Source organism: Triturus cristatus, chromosome 7 (assembly GCF_964204655.1).
Source record: "Triturus cristatus chromosome 7, aTriCri1.1, whole genome shotgun sequence".
NCBI classification, from domain to species: domain Eukaryota; kingdom Metazoa; phylum Chordata; class Amphibia; order Caudata; family Salamandridae; genus Triturus; species Triturus cristatus.
In genome coordinates this window covers 999,633,092-999,654,887 of record NC_140590.1, presented here as the reverse complement: position 1 = coordinate 999,654,887, position 21,796 = coordinate 999,633,092, and the positions used below count along the sequence as shown (strand labels likewise).

Genomic DNA, 21,796 nt, shown 5'->3' with positions numbered 1-21,796 from the left:
CATATATATATATAAATATACATAAGTAATCATATAAAACAGAGATATAAGTAAGTGATAAACATCAAGAATGTCCCTATATGAAATCTCCATAGAGATACATGGAAAGAGAAAAAAGACATTCGCAGTCTATCTCTGTCATTATGTTAGTCCAAACTACGGCCAATCAGGCATCAGCTCCTCTCTAGAACCTTCTCCTCAGATTTTCTACCGCACGTCGTGTGAAAGGGAGTCTCCCTGAGCTCTGCTCAGTTTTTTCTCTTCAGGATGTCTTCAAGTAAGAAGTCTTTGTTTAGACCTTGTTCTTCTTGTGGAAAGCTACGTTTGTTCTCAGAGGATCCACACAGTAAGTGTATTTACTGTCTTTACCCGGACCATGATGTGGGTAAATGTAAATTCTGTAGGACTTTTTCTACAAAAACTCTGAAAGACAGGGAAGGCCGTCTCTTATTGTGGCTACAGAGACTGAAGGATAAAGATGAAGTACTTTCTGAGGTAGAAAGTTTTACTTCTGGCCGTTCCCACACAGCCTCAAAGCGCAGTAGTGTACAGGATTTACCATCTCCTTTCCTTAAAAAGAAGAAAATGTCTCTTGACTATGACATCTGCCACTTCTTCTACATTGACTACTGCTATGTCGCCCACGAGACTTGGTTCTCAGGCTAGTGAGGCTTCAACTTCCCAATTGTCAGGCAAAAAACTGGCTTCATCGTCGACGAGGCTTCCGACGACAAAATCCGCAGTTTCCTGCTCGTCGACGGTGACCCTGACGACGACGTCAGCATCAAGCGCGTCGACGACGGTTCCGTCGACGTTGTCGGCGCCGACAATGATGATAAGTACTATAAAAACGGTGTCATCTATATTACCAATTGCATCGTCGTCGACGAAGAAGGGAAAAATCTGCCTCGTCGACGATTACGTCGGCGATTGACCCGTCGACGAGTGCTGCGTCGACAAAAAAGAAGAAGACCTCGTCGGCGTTCCTGTCGATGACGACTCCGACGACGACTGTCGACGGCCCCGTCGACGACGATCCCGTCGCCGCTAGTTCCGTCGACGACGATTCCGTCGACGAAGATGTCTTCAATAGCCTCTTTGCCTCAGAGTCCGTCGACGGCAGTCTCGTCAATGAAAATAAGGATTAAAAAGACGACTTCTGCGCAGAGGTCATTGAAAACCCAAATTTCATCCACGTCTACAGCGCCTACTTCGTCCTTTGCCGCTGTTCCTTTATTAGCATTACCACCGAGTACTCTACAAGATATGTCGGGTCAGGCTATATCGTTGGAGGATTCCCACCTTCCTTCACCATTGTTTGCCACTGACTCAGATCTGGATTCAGAAGGAGGTTTACCTGAATCGTTTGGGACGGCACACAGTCTCTCAGATTTAATAATAAAATGCCAAGAAGATAGTAGTGATGAGGAGCAATTTTATCAGGAAGAAATTCCTACGGAAAGACAAACTACAACACTACCATTGTCGCTGATAACTAACCTTCAACTCATGTTGGACGACTATAATCGAAGGTTTCCTTTATCACCACAAGAGTCTGTGGTTCCGCCTACTCCGGTGGTGCCAACAACTATATCGGAACCGGTGCCGGCTCCAATACCTTCTGTGGTAATACCTTCAATACCACTACGACATTCTTCAACCCGGACACTCCCTCCTCATCATACTGATGAAGAAGGAATTCCACAGGACAGGGAGGATGGTGAAATTCTCGATGATGGGGGCGATGATGATGATGATGATGATGGTATGGCGGAGTGGGATGACTATCATGCCCAAACACCTTCTCCCTCTCAGGTGCTACCTGGTGACTCGCCACCTGTTGATATTGCAAGTTTCCACCAGTTAATTGATAGGGCAGCACAAAGGTTCAAGTTGACAACAGAACACAAGGAAGAAGATTGTTTCCTGTACGATTTTAAAAATCAGCCTTATAAACAAACGCATACAATCCCTATAATTGAATTCATTTGGGAGGAAGGAAAAAAGATTATGAAGACTCCAAATAGTCTTCCAGCACAAGTGCCTAGATTGGAAAAGAAGTACAAATCACCAGTAGGTGCGCCAGCGTGCCTCTCTGGTCAAGCGAAGCCGGATTCTGTAGTCACACAGGCAGCGCAACGTCGGGCTAAAAACCCTGCATCTACGATCACTGCACCACCTGATCGTGATGGACGTCGTTTGGATGCCATAGGGCGAAAGTTTTCCTCGATGGCTTCCACCATAGTGAGAGCGGCTAATGCGTTAGCCATCTTAGGTCGTTACGACCGCCAAGTACGGGCGGATATATCAGCGCTAGTTGATCAACTACCGGAACCGTCAAAGAGCGAAGCAGTAAGGCTGCTCTAAGAGGGAGAGAGCACATCTGCAGAGATAATAGACTGTGCAGTTGATATCGCCTGTACGGGGTTCCGTCAACTTGCTGGAGCAGCAGTATTGCGCAGGCAAGGTTGGTTGCGCTCAACATCCTTTCGTCAGGAAGTGCAGGCACGGATATTGGACATGGCATATGACGGAGAGGCTTTATTCGGAGATCATGTGGATGAAGCTCTCCAGTCGATAAAGAAAGATACGGACACTGCTCGCTCTCTGGGCACATTACAGTTTCGAAAACAGCCCTTTCGGGGTGCACCCGGACGCGGCACCTCCTCTAATTTTCGAAGAGGAAACAACCAATATCGAACTTATAACCAGGGTTCCAACCGATATTCCTATACCCAACAGCAAACCTCTCGACAGCAGTCTTCCAAGACTTACAGAGGAAAATCCTCTTATAGGGGTTCCACCCCTAAGAGACAATGACTTGTATCAGTCCCAGAAAATTGGAGGTCGAATCTCTCTGTACTCTTCTCAATGGTCCTCCATAACAAGGGACCGTTGGGTTTTGGACATTGTAGAAAGAGGTCACACCTTAGAGTTCACCGAATTCCCTCCACCCACACCACCTACCGGACCACCACCGCCTCATATCAAGGAATTGTTACATCAAGTTCAGCTTCTAATAGACAAGGGAGCTATAGAGGTAGTACCAAGATCTCAAAAAGGAAAAGGATTTTATTCCCGATTTTTTTCTTATCACCAAAAAGAACGGGGAATGGAGACCCATTCTAGATCTGAGGGCTCTCAACAGGTTTCTGAAGAAACAATCCTTTCGCATGTTGACGCATGTAGAGATCTTGCGATTACTCTCACAAGGAGATTTCATGGCAACAATCGATCTCCAAGATGCATATTTTCATATCCCCATACTACGACAACATCGGAAATTTCTTCGTTTTCGAGTGGGTCGGAACGATTTCCAGTTCAAGGTACTGCCATTCGGCCTACGCTCTGCCCCGCGAGTGTTTACAAAGGTGCTAGCCCCTGTCGTAGTGTTCCTACGTCTCCAGGGTGTCCAGATCTTCCCATATCTGGACGACTGCCTCCTAAAATCACAATCGGAAGTGCAACTTCGACAGCATACACGTCTTTGCAAGGAGGTGTTTCGCGCCTTAGGGCTCTCCATAAATGCCACGAAGTCCCATCTACAGCCTTCTCATCACAAGGATTTTCTGGGAGCAACTTTGGAGACAGTGTCAGCAAGGGCATTTCTCTCCCAAGACCGTCTTCAAAGGATTTTCCGTCTGGTAACACTTATCAGGTCAAAAAGATCCGTTTCTGTAAGACTGTTAAAGTCATTTCTGGGAATGGCGTCATCATGCATTGCATTGATCCCTCATTGCAGATTACGGACACGCCCCATCCAGGAAGAACTGGATGTTCAATGGCGTCAGGTGACGGGTTCTTTCAACGATCTCGTAACCGTCACAGATCGGATGAAGTCGGCGCTGAAGTGGTGGACACAACCGTTAAATCTAATGGAAGGCATTTCATTTCTGTCAATAGTACCAGACATGACAATAACAACAGACGCCTCTCTAGAAGGATGGGGTGTTCATTTTGAGGATCTATCAATCAAAGGAAAATGGACAATATGCCAAAAAGCCTGGCACATCAACAGGTTGGAGCTTATGGCTATATTTCTGGCTCTCAAATCCTTCCTTCCTTTAATCCAAGGGGAATCAGTCCTAATACAGACAGACAACACAACCTGCATGCACTACATCAACAAGCAGGGCGGAACAAAGTCTCTGAAACTGTCTCGACTAGCCCAGTCGATCTGGGATTGGTCTCTAAACCATCACATCACGATTGCAGCAGTTCATCTACCGGGGGTATCCAATATCCTAGCGGATTCCCTGAGCAGGTCCTCCTCCTCGACCCACGAATGGGAGTTACATCAACCAACTTTGGAGAAAATTTTTCAACGGTGTGGTCGTCCACAACTAGATTTCTTTGCCACACCAGAGAACCGCAAATGCCGAGATTATGCAAGCTGGCATCCCCACCAAGGATCATAGGGCAATGCCCTTTTGATGAACTGGTACAATCTGTTTGCCTACGCTTTTCCTCCAATCCCACTCATACCTCGTGTTCTGTGGAAGATGCGGAGGCAACCTTGCCATCTACTTCTAATAGCCCCCCGTTGGCCTCGGCAAGCATGGTTCTCAGAGTTACTCCTAATGTCTCAATGCGAACCAATCCTTCTACATCCTCGTACAGATCTACTTACAATGAGCAAGGGGAAAATTTGTCATCCGAATCCCTCCTCACTGAGCTTATCAGCTTGGAACCTGAGCACTGTGAATTTGCCCATTTAGACATTCCACAGGACAGTAGAGACATCTTGGCTCCTTCTACGGTAACAACGTACAAATTGAAGTGGAAAAGATTCTGCCACTGGTGTGCAGCTAATGGGGTTCACCCGTTTCACTCCACGCCACAACAATTGCTACCTTTCTTCTTGCATTTAGCTAACTCCGGATTGTCTCATGCAACCTTGAGGGTTTTTCTGGCGGCAATTTCCCGTTTCCGTCAGGATGGTTCGACATCCCTTTGTTCTTCAAGGATTATCCATCAATTCTTCAAAGGGTTATTTCGCAAATTTCCTCCTGTTAGACGCCCGCCTCCATTGTGGCATCTAAACATCGTATTGGCACAACTAATGAGGCCACCGTTTGAACCTATTCACAAGGTCGAGTTGAAGTATCTAACATGGAAGGTGGCTCTTCTTCTGGCACTAACGTCTTCACGTCGTGTCAGTTACATTCATGCATTTACCATAAATCCGCCTTTCCTACAGTTCAAACCAGATTCTGTAGTGTTGCGTACAAATCCAACTTTTTTCCGTAAAGTGCCTTCAGACTTTCATATTAACGAACCAGTGATTTTGAAAACCTTCTTTGCTAATCCTCAAACTCCTGCGGAGCAGAGATTACATTCCCTGGATGTGAAACGATGTTTAAAGTTCTACATCAACAGAGCAGCTTCTTTACGGAAAACTGATCAACTCTTCATAGCTTATGGACGCTATCACAAGGGACGTCCAGTGACAAAACCAACTATTGCACGTTGGGTTTCAGCAGCCATCGTCTTCTGCCATCAAAAGGCAAACAAGCCATTGCAGTCACCAGTGAGGGCTCACTCCACTAGAGCGATGTCTTCTTCAACCGCATTATTTGCTGGAGTGCCTTTACATCAGATCTGCAGAGCAGCTACGTGGTCAAGTAGACATACGTTTACAAGACATTACTGCTTGGCAACTTTAAACGAGGAGGATGCTGCAGTTGCGCAGGCAGTGCTTCGCAATCTTTTTAAATAAGGTGAGCCTCTTCCTTCCCTCCTCCATATTGTTTCCATTTACTGTTGAGATAATGGTTCATTAACACTTATATAGATATTCAGTAATATCATATATATATAAGAATATTGATTGGCATTACAATTGTTTAGTGCTGTTATAACTATGGAAACAATAATAATTGTTACTGCTGGCTATTCTATATTCAAGCATGTGAATCTATGAAAGACACCCCAATACTGGAGAAGAACAATTGTTACTTACCTGTAAACAGGTGGTTCTCCAGTATTGGTGTCTTTCATAGATTCACATGCGACCCTCCCTCCTCCCTTCAGAGGCTCTCTTCTCCTCATACACTCTAAAGTCACTTTGGTGCTACAAAAATCTGAGGTGAGGAGCTCTGAGGAGAAGGTTCTAGAGAGGAGCTGGCGCCTGATTGGCCGTAGTTTGGACTAACATAATGACAGAGATAGACTGCGAATGTCTTTTTTCTCTTTCCATGTATCTCTATGGAGATTTCATATAGGGACATTCTTGATGTTTATCACTTACTTATATCTCTGTTTTATATGATTACTTATGTATATATATATATATATATATTATGACTGTATATATTGCTATATTATTTACCGTGGGACTCCCACTCCGACGACGGGGAATATTCAAGCATGTGAATCTATGAAAGACACCAATACTGGAGAACCACCTGTTTACAGGTAAGTAACAATTGTTCTTATTGTCCTCAAGACATTTTGTTCTGGTTGATTTCACCTCTATAAGACTTCTCAATGAGCTGCAGGCACTGAGCCCTTCATCCATCGTTTAAATGTTTCTGCAGTGTAAACTTTTCCTCAGAACTGAGCCATCTTTCCTTCCCTAGGTGGCTGACTACCTTCCATCTTGGTCACTCTGTCTTCCCACCTTTCATCTCTTCATAGCACAAACCCAAAGAAAGAAAGAATGGTTGCGCTAGCTGGACCTCTAGTGCACGGTTAGCTATCAGATAGATCACGCCAAAGAGATTGATCCCGATGACCAGCTCTTCCTGGGTTACTTGGGAAGAAAGAAGGGCACAATGGTAACAAAGAGGACTTTTTCCTGCTGGATGTTCTTGTGCATCAAGATGTGTTACGCCATTGCAAAGAAGGAGCCACCTGAGGAGATCCAGGCCCATTCCACCATGGCCAGAAGAGTGCCTGCAGCTTAGATTTGCTGAGTGGCAACATGAGCATCCTTTCGGACATCTTCCAAACATCACTCTTTGAATTCAGAGGTGGAAACGTGTTGCCCGGATATGAATTTACCTTCAAAAAATTAAATAAACAAGCGAAATTTGGCAAAACTGGAACAAGTTGGTTTAATTAAATGCAGCGACCGGGAGAGCATCAACCAAGGCATGTCTGAAGACAGTCTCAATGTACAGACGTTTTGACCAGTAAAGTATACAGTTTGTGAGGTACAATAAAACGATGACATAATCTTGTAAAGCGTGTAAATATGGGCCATGTCATAAACCATAAATACAACCACCTGATAAGGGGGACACAAATGGCTCTCAACCTCAAGGAGCGCTAGTGTGGGCCAATGTGTATGTGTCCAGATGTCCGGCATGAGCAGTGATTGATCACTGCGTGTGGTGTGCAGGCTGTGTCCTGATTGCCTGAGTGTTTTTAACTACATGTGGCATCTGACTTTGTGGAATTTTGGGATGTCATGCCTTTGGCCAAATGTGTTTTATTGGGGACAATCTCCTCTGACCTGTTTGTGGTGTAGCTGCCTAGCTGTGGAATTGTACATTAAGGGAACAGTGGTTCTGCCACCTATTCACTTTCGAAGCGTAGGAACTTATTTATAAATAAATTAGTCCATCTGTCCAGATGGGACTAGTCATAAATGAAACAGGAAAGTCCAAACAAAAAAAGATTTTCTTTTCGTGAACAGAGAGAAGAATTGAAGGTGATTAATTAGCCTTTGGATTAGTAAAAGGTATTCCCTGGAGGCGGAAGGCCCCTACAAGTAATTTATTGAGAAAAGAGAGTGATTTATATTGGAAACCCCGAGCGCCAGACGCCGGAGAATGGAAGGCACGATGTGCCACAGATCAATTCTGTCTTCTGTCTAATAGCAAGATGAGCCACGCCTGAATCAGGTTAACCATCTAAACTGCTGCCTCTTGGTATCCAAGTGGAACCTATCAGTAGGACACACACAGATTCAATTTCTAGTCTTGAGGAAGACCCCCACACAGACGATTACATTTTCGCAATATTTTTCAGGGGTCGAAACGTCAACGTACAATATTGAGTGTTTATGATCACCCAGAACAACTAAGACAATTGGATGAATTTCTTGCTGGGCAGAATCATATTTAAAATACTTTGCACTATATTTAAATGTTTGTCGTAAAATGTATATGTTATGTACAGATTGTGGTGTGATATGTAAATAGTTTTTTGTAGGTCCACTTCACGTCACTAGTCTACATGTAAATGTATAGTCTATCTGTGTGTGTGTGTGCATTTATATGTGTTATAATCAAATGTATATAGTACACGATTTAATTCAATACCCTAAAAACTTATACTGATTGAGAAGTATATGATTTCCTTTTTTGTTTGGACTTTCCTGTTTCATTTATGACTAGTCCCATCTGGACAGATGGACTAATTTATTTTTAAATACGTTCCTACGCTTCGAAAGCAATTAGGTGGCAGATCCACTGTTCCCTTAATGTACTAATCCCCAGGTTCTGCACGTAACTGGGCTACCCCATTATCCTATACTATCTGTGGAATTGATCTGGGTTTTCCCTGTTCACGTGTTTGTCTTTGGGTTAAGTGTAACCCCACATGTGACCTATCAATAGTGAGGCTTGGCTTTGGGTGGCAGGGCCTGTGTGATCATGTATCTCTGACTCTCGGGGTTAATGGGGAGGTCATCTCGGCTGAATGCGACAGCAATGATACAAGTTTGTTATTACGTGTACATATAACATGGCGGCCATTGATATTATATTTACCGACGTTCACATTATTATGCATACATTTGTCGTAGTGCACATCAACATTGTTTTTACTGGTATTGACATTGCTATGCGTGCATATATCATGGCATGCATTGACATCGTATTGACCAATATTAACAGATGGCTGGCCAATTACCTTGCTCAATCCTCCAGGATTTCTTCTTCTGACTATTCCTTCACACCCACATCTGGGTGTGGGTAGTACTTTGAAATCCATTCAAGAAGTTACTAATTTGCAGGTAGAAGTATCCATCAGATGAAAAGTTACTTATATTTGGTAACGATCTTTCTGGTGGATACTGCACCTGCAGATGCCTCACCTGCATCATCATCATCCTCCTCCTCCTCGATCTGGTGGAAGGTCATAGACCTACTAATAATATTCCAGGTTAGATTGATGCACTACACTGCTATTGTTGCTGTTGTCTTCCATTGAATCTACCTTGAAAGGCACGCTTAAGAATAGATTGTAACTGACGTCAGGGGTCCCAAGTGGGCGCTATATGGTTAAAGTGACTTTACCACAACTTCACTTCTGGTGTTGAGATGGAACCGGCACACCCTACCAGCTCAAAAGAGCTTTGTTACAAATTTCTGTACCTAGTCTGACAACTGGGATAGAGGAGAGGCGCTATAAGAATAATGCGAGCTTCAACTTTTCTGGATTTGATGATGATCATTAGAATCGGGGAATTGGTGGAAAAGCATAAACAAACTTTAGCGACCAGATTATCAAAATGGAATACCCCAGTGAACCCATTTAATAGAACCTGGAGGTGTACCTTGGCCATTTTTTATTTTCTGTGTTTGCAAACCAACCTGGGTAAAACTCCATTCACAAAATTCGCCGTGCAGCACTTCCTTTATAAACCACTTTTGACTTTCTTGAAAGCTTCAAAACTGAATTCTCATTCAAGTTCCTCCCGTTCTGTTCAGATAATGCACTGTTGTGGTGTTATCTATCTGAACTACAAAGAGAGTTTGACTTGACAGTTGGGAAGAATATTTCAAAATGAGGTGGATCACTTTTAGTTTTCAGAGATTAAAATGGTATTACTTCTTTTCTGACCATGTGCCTTGAATCCATGAATGTTGCATGTGTATTTTCCATACCACAAGGGAGGCATCCACCACTAATGTCTGTGACATTTGCATCCTGATGAAAAGGAATACATTTCAGAAGATTCTCTGAACAGCACGGCCAGGGAAACTAATGGATCCACAGCTTTTGTGTGAGTGTATCTTGCGCTCTGTTTGAGACTTGGCACCAGTGATCCGCCAAATACTGTAGCTCTGGTCTCATTTGTCGTTGTGCATGAGAGACACAGAAGATGCACAGTGCCATGGACCCAGCAGAGAGGTGATCTGATGGACCATCGGATTGAAAGCCTTTGGAAGATTCCGACTCTTCAGGCAGATAAAAGAAAATCTGTACTGTATCTTGGAGTGCTGTCAGATAGTGATTGGATTGGGAATGATGTTGATTTCGCTTGATTTATCCTTAGGGCTTTAGAGTAGTCATTGACATCTGGAAAAACTGCTGAAGCTCTGCAAACGTGGGCACTTTCAGCAGTCCATCATCCAGGTAAGGATAAATGAAAAATGTTTTTGTCCTGAGGTGTGCAGTGATCACGGCCATGCATTTATAAAAAATTGTCACCGATTTGAGTCTGAAGGGAAGATTTTTGTTTTGGTAATGATTGTTGCTTACTATAAAGTTCAGGTATATGCGATATCTCTTTGCAATCAAAATGTGAAAAACATCCTATAGATCTCTGGTACACATCTTAGCCTCCTTGCTTTGGTTGAGGGTAGATCTGATGAAAGAGTAACATATGACATTTGTTTATCTATTTGCCATGAAATATTGTGCTGGACCTTTCTGTTCCTTTTTGGGAAGGAGCGATCTAATTTACAGTCTAATTGTCCAGTAGAATGTTGACCTTGCTGTATTAGATGTTGTTAGATTTGCGAAGACGTCGGTGGAGGTATGGATGGAGGACAAAATCTGAACCTCAGATTAGCCGTTTTGTATAGTGTTCAGCACCCAGTCTGTCTCGTGATAATTCTTAACTGCTACTTCTCTCTCTCTGAAATGGCGAGTAGAAAAGGGGAAAGGGAAAAGTCGATGCTTAATAGGAGGCTTTCCTGCTGTAGCAGACGCCTGATATCCTCCTCTGTCTTTGGCTGATGACCTGAATTGTTCAGTTTGTTTCTTTTACTGCCGCAGGAAGTACTACTGTGGCCTCTAACACGTTTGAATCCTATTTTACAAACAGATAGGGCTTGTTACAGTACAGCTTTCTGTATTTCTTTCTTTTTTTCTTAGACATTTGCCTTCCGGATCTCCAATTTCATGCATTGTATTTCTTCATCCACACAAGAGCCAAATAAAGAAGTCTCCGAGAAATTTTTTTTTAACTTCTTCACTGGGCTGCTGACTTTAAGCCTGAAAGTCTGAGTGTTTCAATGTCTATTTTTTTGGATCCTTTAAAGTTGAAGGCTGTCTCCACATTACACCTGCTCTCAACAGCAAACATGTGGAGCTATTCCCGACCTCTGTTGTCCAGGAGCATCAGTGCTTCTTTCGGCAGGTTCTCTCTCTAGACCTCCATTTTGGGTAGCCTTTTGAGGTGATTAAGCAAACTGTGGTCGAGTAAGCCCCTCTCCATGCCTCTCGGGCCTTCTAGAAGTGGATTAATGGCGTCTTTGCTTGTCTTCAGCATGCTCTTCACCATGTCTTCCTGTCCTTAAGTGTCCTCCCAGACATTTTTCCCCTGTAAGGGCACTCCTTGGGATGTTGAGAATCTTGAAGACAAATAATGCAGATGCTGTAGACGTTTGGCACATAGGTAGAAAATACTGTTCATTATATTTGTATCATGGTACACAAGAGTTTATCAGGCTGTTAACATTTACATTAAGAAATGGCGGATCAACAAAGCCCGGACAGTACAAATTTTTCTACTCTTATATACATATTGGAATGTTCTATTTCTATGGAAGTAAGGATTTGCTGTGGATCGTTATTGAGATTCTTACAAGATGGGGTGTATGGTGAGAGCAGGCTTGCAGGTGGTGAGCAACGAGATTGATAGGTTTCAACCAGTGTGTTCCAGTCCTGAAGTCCCAGTAAATAAAATCACCAAAATCTGAGTACGTATAGAGATTTGGATGCGCTCAAGCAATTAAGGTTGGCTGAGAGTAAATTGTTTTTTAATGTAAAGTTTTATTGAACAATTAAATAGATACAGCATTATTTGTGACATGGGAGTACAGTGATATACGTGGTGCAGGCAGCAGATCATGAACAGCCCCTTAGCGATAATTATATGGTAGAGATACACAAAGACATTGCTTCCAGAGCAGTGTATTAGTGGGCAGGCATTCACAGTGGTGTCGGCGATTCTTGTGCCAATAAGTATGAATGAAGTGAACCTTCAAAAATCTTTTGGTATTGATTTAGGGCAAAGTTCCTTTGCATAAATATCTATTTGGTCTCTGCAGTATGTCATATATTGGATCCAAATACTGTTTTTTGGACTTGTTTGACTCATCCAGACTATTGCTTCCCACCTCTTGGCGAGTAGAAGGGCCATACTGACAATTGCCTCACTGTATTGGACACCTGAGCCGTAGTATTTGCTGGAAGTCCACTAGAGAACTGTTAAAGTAGTAAAGCGTGCTAGGAGCAAGTGAGGGAATCAGTGGTAAGTAACTGAAATCTGACTGCTGAAGCTGCTGAGGGTTGAGGCTTGAAGCGTATTAAGTTTTCTGGTTGAGGGCTTAGGAGTTGGGGTTTATTGTTTAGTCCTCGTCTTCTGGAATGTTCATTTTTTAGGATTCAATATATGTGTAGTGTAATCTTTTAACATTTTATTTCAGCTCAGTAATACTACTAAAACAAAGAAATCTCGATGCAAGAAGAAAGTGGCATTTTCCCTCCCTGTGGACTACAGAACATCTTCATGCACCAGAGGTGAATTTTCAAATGCCCCCACCAACGCATCTGTATCCAAACCCTCTGAAAATGTCAATATTTATTCGGTATGTGTTGATGAATTTTAAAATTTCTATCTTTTATTTAAGTATTGCTACTGTTCTTGGCACAGAGGTAGCAAAGGTTCATATTCTGAACCCTGGTGTTTGGTGAGACATGCTAAAATTGGAAAAGCAAATGCAGTCATCTCTTAGAGCTGTACAAATATGAGATGTCATACTTTACCCATGTGAGTGAATTAGCCTTCTGGGCTGGAATTCAGTTACGTTTTTGTTCATTGATTAAGGATATCTGATCTCTGGCAAAGTCAAAGGATTACCACACCAACATAGGAGATTTGGGGTAGAATATGATTTGGGCTTGCCTGCTTTTTGGCATGAATTGCTTGACATTACTTCAGCTGTCTGCAGTGTATTTAAGGAGATCGTCTCTGTGATAAGACCATTTCCCCAGACAGAAACCATATGTTTGTGGCACGTGTGGCTGTAGTTACACATGTAGATACACATGCTGTACCATCTAGTGTCAGGCTTGGACATGCACAACTTATTTTGCTTCGAAGAAGTCTTTTCAAGTCATGGGACCTAGTGACTCCTCATATTGCTGGTAATGTGTATGGGCATCGACTCCATTGTTAGATTGATTTTTTTCTCAGACGTACTTCTTTTGGACTCCAGTTTACCGTTGTGCTGCATTTGTACCCCGCCTGTAGGACCTCTCTTTCCCCTGACGATTGAAGAAACAATGTATTTGTCCATCTGTTCCCTTCACCTACATGCCTCAGCACTGGTCCGCGGTCGATTTCCTCGAAGGCCCTGTATGGGATTTAGCCATCCAGGGTCTCCTTCCACAGCCTCACCTTTGGAGAATGACCAAGTAATGGATAGGACTCCATTACGCTTGTGCCCAAAGTGTCCAGTGAAGTACCCCAGCATAGACTTCCATATGGCTTGCAGCCTCTGTCTGTCCCAGACCATCAAGAATTTTCATGCTTAGTGTGTCTTGCCTTCTGGTGTAAGAAGATCCTTTGATATCATTGAGATCAACGTCTCACATCTGCAGCTATGGTGCACCACCGTTTGGAAGACCCACTGGCCCTGTTCGGGGAACAGGTCCCCGACACCAAGCAACTCCCAAGAGTTCCCGGAGCAGTTCTGAGCCACAAGTTGGAACGCTAATCAGACGTGGATGAGTCTCTACCTGCTCAGCAGCCTTCCGACAGATGGACCGCAGTAAGTACCAACACCCCTTCTCCTAGCCCTCTACAACACACTGTACCCAAGCATCGCCCTCGAGGGGGTCTAGCTTCTGGTTCGCAGGCCATATACGAGACCTATGGTCCGCAATTGCCTCACGGTCATGGACAGCACCAAGATACCAAGTTGGAGCCGAAGGAACCATCCTTGGTGTCTTAGCACAGCTGCAAGTCACACCTGTCAGCTTCAACACTCGCTCCCAGGCCTCCCGTGGCAGTGAAGCACAGATCCAAGCCACACCCATAGACTTCGACCAGATTCTCCAAGCCGCACTTGAGGTTGAAGCACGTTTCCAAAAACCCACCCGGTGACTTTGACTTCGACACGCTCCTCGGCGGTGACGCTTAGCTCCGAGCAACACCAGTTGGCTTTGGTCAGCTCATAAAAGGCAGTCTCTGCATCGAAGCACAGCTCCACACTGCACTAACCGACTTACCAAGGCTCTTCAGTGCCACCTTCTGAACGCCTTACGATGCCGGACTCGATGTGGAATCTTTAGAAGCCGGGCCCACCTTCCTCGGCACCAAAAAGACGCCACCTAGTGCAGCCTCTTCACTCGCCTCTGATAACCAGGGGCAGCCTATCCTTAAACAGCTTTAACTGGAGCTCAACTCCAGGCATAACCGAGCTCGAATTCAGCCTTGGAATGGACATATCCTGTCTAGGCCTGTTCTTCTAAAGAGATAGTTGACTTTTGATGAGACCATCTATCCACCCATGAACTCCGCGTCCAAGAAACCTCTGCTTTACTTCATTCTTCACTCTCTCCTCCCAAGGTTTTGTCTACCCATACATGCCCACCCTCCTCCATGCACACCGGGGCCCCCTCCCCAATGTCCTCTCAGTGTTCCCCTCCTTTAGACTGTGAGAGGAATTGTTCTAGGTATCCTGACCACTACCATGACAGATCAGGCACTGCTCAACCCTACTTACAGTGTTACATGGGAGGATTATACCGCGGACCCACAAAGTTATAATGACCTGGATCTCTAACCGACTCAGTCCTCTCCGCCCGACGATACCACTGTACACTACTTACTGCTGTGAAGGGCTGCCACTTAACGATAAGATCATCATGCATAAGGAGCTAGAGGATGACGACTTCCTCACAGAGGTCTATGCAATACCTTCCAATTCTCTAAGGTATGCTTACACCGGACACCAAGAACTTTTAAGGAGCAGGCCAAAGATTGTGTTACTACACCAAGGGTGGACAAAAAGTTTAAAGCTGCTCTCAAGATGTTTACTGAGTGCATGGCCATGGTGACCACTGACCACATCTTCTCTTACCTGGACGACTTGCCTGTCAAGAGAGCCATGCAACACCAGTGCCTAGCTCACACCCAGACTACCCATTCGTTCCCTCACAGCCTAGGGCTCCTGATCAATGTGGCCAAGTTTCACCCTCAATTATTTTGAAAGCACAATGCTACTAGCACTATCAAACTTGCAACATCTTCTCAACTTACCTGGTAACAGTCAGCACAGGGTTGCACTTGCTTATCATGATGGTATCCATCATCGCTATCCTCCCTAACGTCCGGTTACACAGGTACCCGCTGCGAGGTACCCATAGACACAGGGGTCTTATGTGGAGGGTCTCCTCGAGAATCTAGTGATGCGATTTGGGACCATAAACATCACTCTCTGCAGAAGATGAGCGCAAATTACCTGTTGAAGGAAAGTTCTTCTTTTCCTCAACCCGGTTCCGCAGGAGACCCTCAACACAGTTACCTCACTCACCAGCTGGGGAGAGTAGCTATAGCATTACACCTTTTGCGAGGCATGGATGTCTGCCTACAGATCTCCACATCAGCCATTCAGATGTCCTCTATCCAACTGGTCCTCAGGGCCCATTTTTTCTTCTTTCTCTCATGCACAATGAAGTACTCAGTCCAAACAGACTTCACTGCTGTTCTGGTTTTAATTGCAAAGCAGGGAGTAATGCATTCACCGTAGTTGTCAGCTGTTGTTATGAACGTGTCATGCCCAAGCTTCACCACACCATCCACACCCAGCCCATAAACAGTGCATTGTTGGTTAATTGGTCAAGAATATTTGTTTACATGTAATACTCCTTTCCCACTCTGCCTGTTCGTAGCCCAAAGGCTGTGGTGACCATAGCCCGCTTTCCTTCTATCAACTGTAACATGGGTACGCCAGTCAAGGTTTGGCACTTTGCGTGAATTGTCCTTCATGAAAAGCTCCCTAACAGTTCGAACTTTCTCACCCAAAAGCCACAACACCCTATGGCACCTCACCTCTCAGCAGCATAACCTTTTGTTGGGTTCCTGAAGTCTTACCGTTTACATACCTTAATCTCCTTGTCGAGTGCATGGCTATTCACAAGGATGAAAGCAGACCTACGTAAAGGTGGCACTCCAGCCACAACGGGCCTGAAGTGAATGTCGTGTTTGATGTGCAGTTCTACCAATGCTGATCTTCCTTGCTTATCTTGTAGAGAGGGATCGCCAATCCAACTCCCAGACCAAGTCACTCAAGTATGGAGTATCAGGCTATCCTGAGGGATCGGACAGAGGGTGCACACATTATGCTGTCAGAATAGGGGTAGCGTTGGGCAGCAATATAGATATATAGAAAACAGACTGCCATTATTTTACTATTTATTCTTTCACCATGTTCACAGTGCTGGTTACTTTGCTTTATCTACTTAATAATCACAGCTCATTCTTTCTGTGCAAGACTACGATTGTTTCAATAAATGCATTGAAAATTCTACTTGTTTCCTTCCTGTGATTTACCAAGGGCATGCATGAGTAAACAATGAAAGGAGTAAGATCGGTTTATGTGATTCCGTTGGAGATCAGAGTGTCCTGTTCGAGGCTGCCAAAATCACTTGCCACCCCGGAAGGGTTAGAGGTTAGTGTGAGTCACTGTTAACTAGCTAGGAGTTGGACCAACGGTTTCTGATGATGTAGGTGGACTCAGTCCCTGCATTCTGAAGTCCTGTTGTGCTACTACGCAGGCCTACAGTTTCTAAATTTCCTGATACTTCCTCCACCTGCTGAAACAGGTCTTAAATACATCTCCATTACATTACGTTGATGTGTTGCCTATTTACAGTATAGGCGACATGCGACCCTACTCCTGCTTTTAGCCATTAAGGCTTTCATAGGAGGCGTCCTCCACTCTTGTGTGTACATTCAACATAGTTCTCATGAGGATCATGGATCCTTCTTTCAAACCACTTCACTTTTGCTCACTTTAATTCTTTTCCCGGAAGGTGGCTTCCCTCGTCACCGTAATTTCCCCCAGGTGGGCCTTTACTTTGCATTATCATCTTTGATATATCATTATGCTCCATCCACAGTCATGCCCACTGTGCAAGAATAGGTGTCTCTCAAAAAGATTCTTTGAAGGAAAATAAGTTGTAAACGTCCAAGCCCGACTCTAGTTGGCAGGAGTACGCACAGCATTTTAATCTACAGAACTAACATGCCATGAACAGATGCTTACAGAGTAGGTCAAATTTTCCATCTCTCTATGGAAGGCTGGGTCACTTTAAGTGCAGATACATTAGATAAATGTATCATTAGAAGGTATTACACTAAACTCTAAACTATATCATGCAGAACCCGCTTATTATAACAACAAACAGAGAATTTTGTAGCATCCTCCCCAGCCCGGGTAGATGCAAATGATCATGCCACACACGGAGCTTGGTATTACACTTTTTTATTCCGCAATATGTATCTATTAACCGAACCTTCTATATTATAAATTCTATCACCTACTTTACTGTTCTTTGGAGTCCATCAAAAACCAAAAGGGTCTCATCATCTCTAACTCACAAGACAGTACATCTCCCCTTTGTTAAATAAAAAGTACCAATGATACATATATACATTACAACTCTTAAATAAGTAATTTAGTGTTCGAATCAATTGTTCAGATCTGGTCATGTGAGTCTGCGGAGATACCGGAAAAGTACTCATGACTGGCCCTGGTGACAGAGACATTGATACAATACATGGGCTCTCTGGATTCCCAAGTGGACAAGTCTCACTCCTGACATCTGGAGTTGACATAGGTTGAGACAGGTGCTTGAAATGCGAAGAATCTTGTGTAATGGACTTTCTAGGACAGTGAGCCATGTGTCCTTTACTAGTCACATCCCTCAGTGGGTCAGCATCAAAAGGAGCATGGGACTTGACTTTCTGTTTCTGCCTGACAATAACTTGGTATCCGAGCACAGCGGCATCTGTCGGCATAGGTCTTCATTTTGCGTTTGTGAGACGCATCAACATTTCCAATAGACCTATTAGTGGTCCATTGTGGCAATTTAGTGCCTATGGCTCTCCCAAACATAAGGTGCTCTTTCACTCGTGGTAGAATGGGGAGTTAACCTGTATGCACAAAGCGTAGACTGAAGAACGGATTTGAGTTCAATCTTTTCCAGCACAGCGCGCTGAAAGGTCTTCTTGAAGGTTCCCATAAATCTCTCAACCACACCATTCGCCTGTAGCCAGAAAGGTGTGCTTTTCTGATGCTTGACATTTAGATGATTGAGAAAATGTTTACATTCTTGACTTTTGAAAGGTGGGCCTTTGTCAGATTTCAAAATTGAAGGAACACCCCATGTTGCAAAGATACTCTCCAATCTCTCAATGACTGTCATGAGTAGTTGACAACAAATCTTCCACAAGCGGAAAACAGGAATATTCATCAGTTTTTTGTTTTTTTAAAATTCTTTTTATTGGCATTTATTATTACAGTTGTTACACATTTGTATTTATCCGCATTAACATGATACATTTATGTCCGATCAGCTAGTATCATTATAGGCATTTACAATTACTTCAAGTTCCTGTAGATGCTGTAGGAATATTCATCAGTTATTAGCAGATGATGTCCATTGTCAAGGGGTCTAAAGAAATCAATTGCAATCTTCTTCCATGCATGTAAGAAGAGACATGTTTAACTCAAGTGGGGTTGACTTGGATGACCAGCAGTTGCACAAATGACATGCCTTTAACTCTTTTTCAAATCTTTTATCAAGACAAGGGAACCATATGGTTCCATAGAGCTAGTTTTGTAGCAACAACTTCACAGTGTCCATTATGAGCCAGTTCATTAACTTGTTGTCTCAGACTCTCTGGTATGACAATTCTCAACCCTCGTAAGATGATGTCTTCTGGAGTAACTTGAAGTTCTTCATGCACATTTTTAAATTTCTGGTATTCAAGGCCATCATGAAGAGGTCGATTCATGTTTTCGCCCCGATTGGTGTGTAATAATGTTTTTGAGTATTAGCAAATCCCTGTCAGTACTCGTGGCAGCAATGCTTTGTTCTACAGATATGACAGCAGGGGTATTGGACTTCACAATGAAGTTAATATAAGCATCAGCCTCTTTAGAGGTAGTCCCATGACACTGTATTGGCACATATGAGAAGTAGTCATCAGGGTTTGGATCCTTTCCTGGACTCCTGGTCAATGCGCAATCGCATAATCCTATTCCTACAGTCGCAACCCCCACCTCTCAATGCGAGGGAGCATCTAGGCTTTAGGATTTTCTAAAATAGTGAGCAGTGCTTAGTGATGGGTGACAACTGGAAAATGTTTTCCATACTAGAACACAATAAAATGCTCACCAGTCCACACTACAGTTAGGCTTTCTCTTTTTCAGGTTGTGAATAGGCACGTTCTGTCGATGATGGACTTTGGCTAGCATAAGCCACGATGTGTTGTGGGGCATTGGGATGTCCAGTGTGGTACAATATGCATTATTCGCCTTGAACTGATGTGATTTTCAGTTATATGCTGTGGAGATTTCTTATTGACTTGATATCTTGTCTTCGGTATTATTTACTGGATTCTAGAATCACTAACAGTCAGCAATTGGCCTTGAGAGAGTCATAGTGCTTATCTAGTACGGACGAGACACGTGTTGGCTCTTTTGGATATGGGATGTGGGTCTGAGAGCCAATGGAAAGAACATTTGATATTGAAGCCTTGACGATTATTCATCCTATCCGGTGGAACTGTGGAATACCTTACATTCTTTAAGGACTCTCGTACGTTTTGTACCTACTTAGCATTAACATTGGTCCTTATATAATAAGTTGTGTCTAGGACCTTTCTATACTGAGTATGGGTGTGCGTAACTAGCTGGCTTTCTTTTGGTAACTATATTGACAGGTTGATTTGTCAACTTGTCATCGGCACTTCTGGGTAGTGAGTGCCCACAGCTGTCTCAGCACCCCGCTATACTTGCAGCAATTGTATATCTGTTACGCCATTTGACTGGATCTGTATGATACTTGTTCTTTTTTTATGTGCGGTCTTTTCCCACTTTGGGAACACTACTACCTTTCTTTGTAATCCCACTGGGTTTACATCAACAACTACCTCAGTCTTTAATTTCGGATTAAAGTATGCCATTTCAGTGGAATTCTCAGTTGTATGATTGATTTTCTTGAAGCTTTGTTCTCATTCACTCGACCATTAAAATGAGACATTTTGTTTCGTTAAATCTCTGTGGGGCATTTACTGTGGTAAAGACAAGTATATACCTTGAACAGTAACCAGCCATACAAAGGAAGAATCGCAACATAGTTACATCTTGTGGGGGAGAAGTGGACAACAAGGCTTGTACATTTTTGGGATCCTCAGAAAAGATTTTACCAAAGAGTTTCGTTTGATGGAACTCACACTTTGCAGCTTTTAAAGTGAGATCTGCATTAGCAAATATACGACACACTTGTGTAAGAGCTTTATCATTCTCTTTTCATGTAGCCCAAAAACTAGTATGTCCGAGTGACTGAATAGAAATAGCATTGTGATTGTACAAATAACGCATGGAGATCTGTATTGTTGTATTAACAAATTTAATAAAAAAATAAAAAAAATAAACTAGTATGTCATCACTGTAATTGAAAGCATTTGGGACTGGCTGTATAATGTGACGAATGACATCCTGAAAACGTTCTGCAGCTCATGACACTCCAAAGCATAGCCTTTTTTATCTAAATAAACCAACACAAGTCGAATAGGTAGGAATGTACCTGCCATTCTCTTCCAATTTGAGCTGGTGATATCCGTTGTTCAAATCATGGCAGGAAAAGACTTCGGCTATGTTCAGCTGAGTAATCATGTCAGCAATGTACGGACGTTGTTCTTTTTCAGTTGCCTTGTTCACTGCCTCATATCAACATAAAGGTACACGGCTCCTCCACTATCCTTTTTTGGCACTACCACTAGGGGTGACAGCCATGGCATCGGACTAGTGGATCACTCAGTTATGTTGTGCTTTAATAGTATCTCAAGTTCGTTCTCAACAACCTCTTATAAACGTAAAGCAATTTGACGATTTCTTTGAGCAACAGAATGAATGTCCTTATTTATCTGAAGTTGCTCTTTCACTGTCTTAAGTCTTCCTAGTCCATGAAACAAAGATGGAAACTGATTCACTCTCTCGTGAAAGGCATTGACTTGTAGTTCATAGAAATCAAACCCATGTCAGCAGCAGTACTGAAACTGAGTAAACATGTACTTGAAGTGCCTAGCAAGACATGAATTGATGCTTGTACTTTCGTCTGTTTAATCTTCACAGTTGCTATAAATCAACCATGACTTTGTAGGGGTGTCGAAGCCGCGTATGTATACACTTTGGTTTTCAACAGAGTTAAACGTAGCACTAGAGACAGTTCATGGTACTTTTCAACTGGCATAATGTTTATCGTCGCTCCACTGTCTATAATAAATGGTATGGAGCACCCATTCCCTTTCAGGGTGATCTTGGAACAGTGTTCAAACTAATTTCTCGCTTTCATTTGTTTACCAAGCTGCAAC

General features: G+C 43.3%; 1 protein-coding gene across 6 annotated transcripts in view; it reads left to right on the top strand.

The window, feature by feature from the left end:
- Nucleotides 1-21,796, top strand: part of MEIKIN (meiotic kinetochore factor) — a 446,824-nt gene that overhangs the window by 302,267 nt on the left and 122,761 nt on the right. For all 6 annotated transcript variants that reach the window (XM_085614472.1, XM_085614470.1, XM_085614469.1 and 3 more), the window contains exon 10: nucleotides 12,612-12,773. In XM_085614472.1, the coding sequence (XP_085470598.1) occupies nucleotides 12,612-12,773 (162 nt within the window). The remainder of the gene's footprint in view (nucleotides 1-12,611; nucleotides 12,774-21,796) is intronic.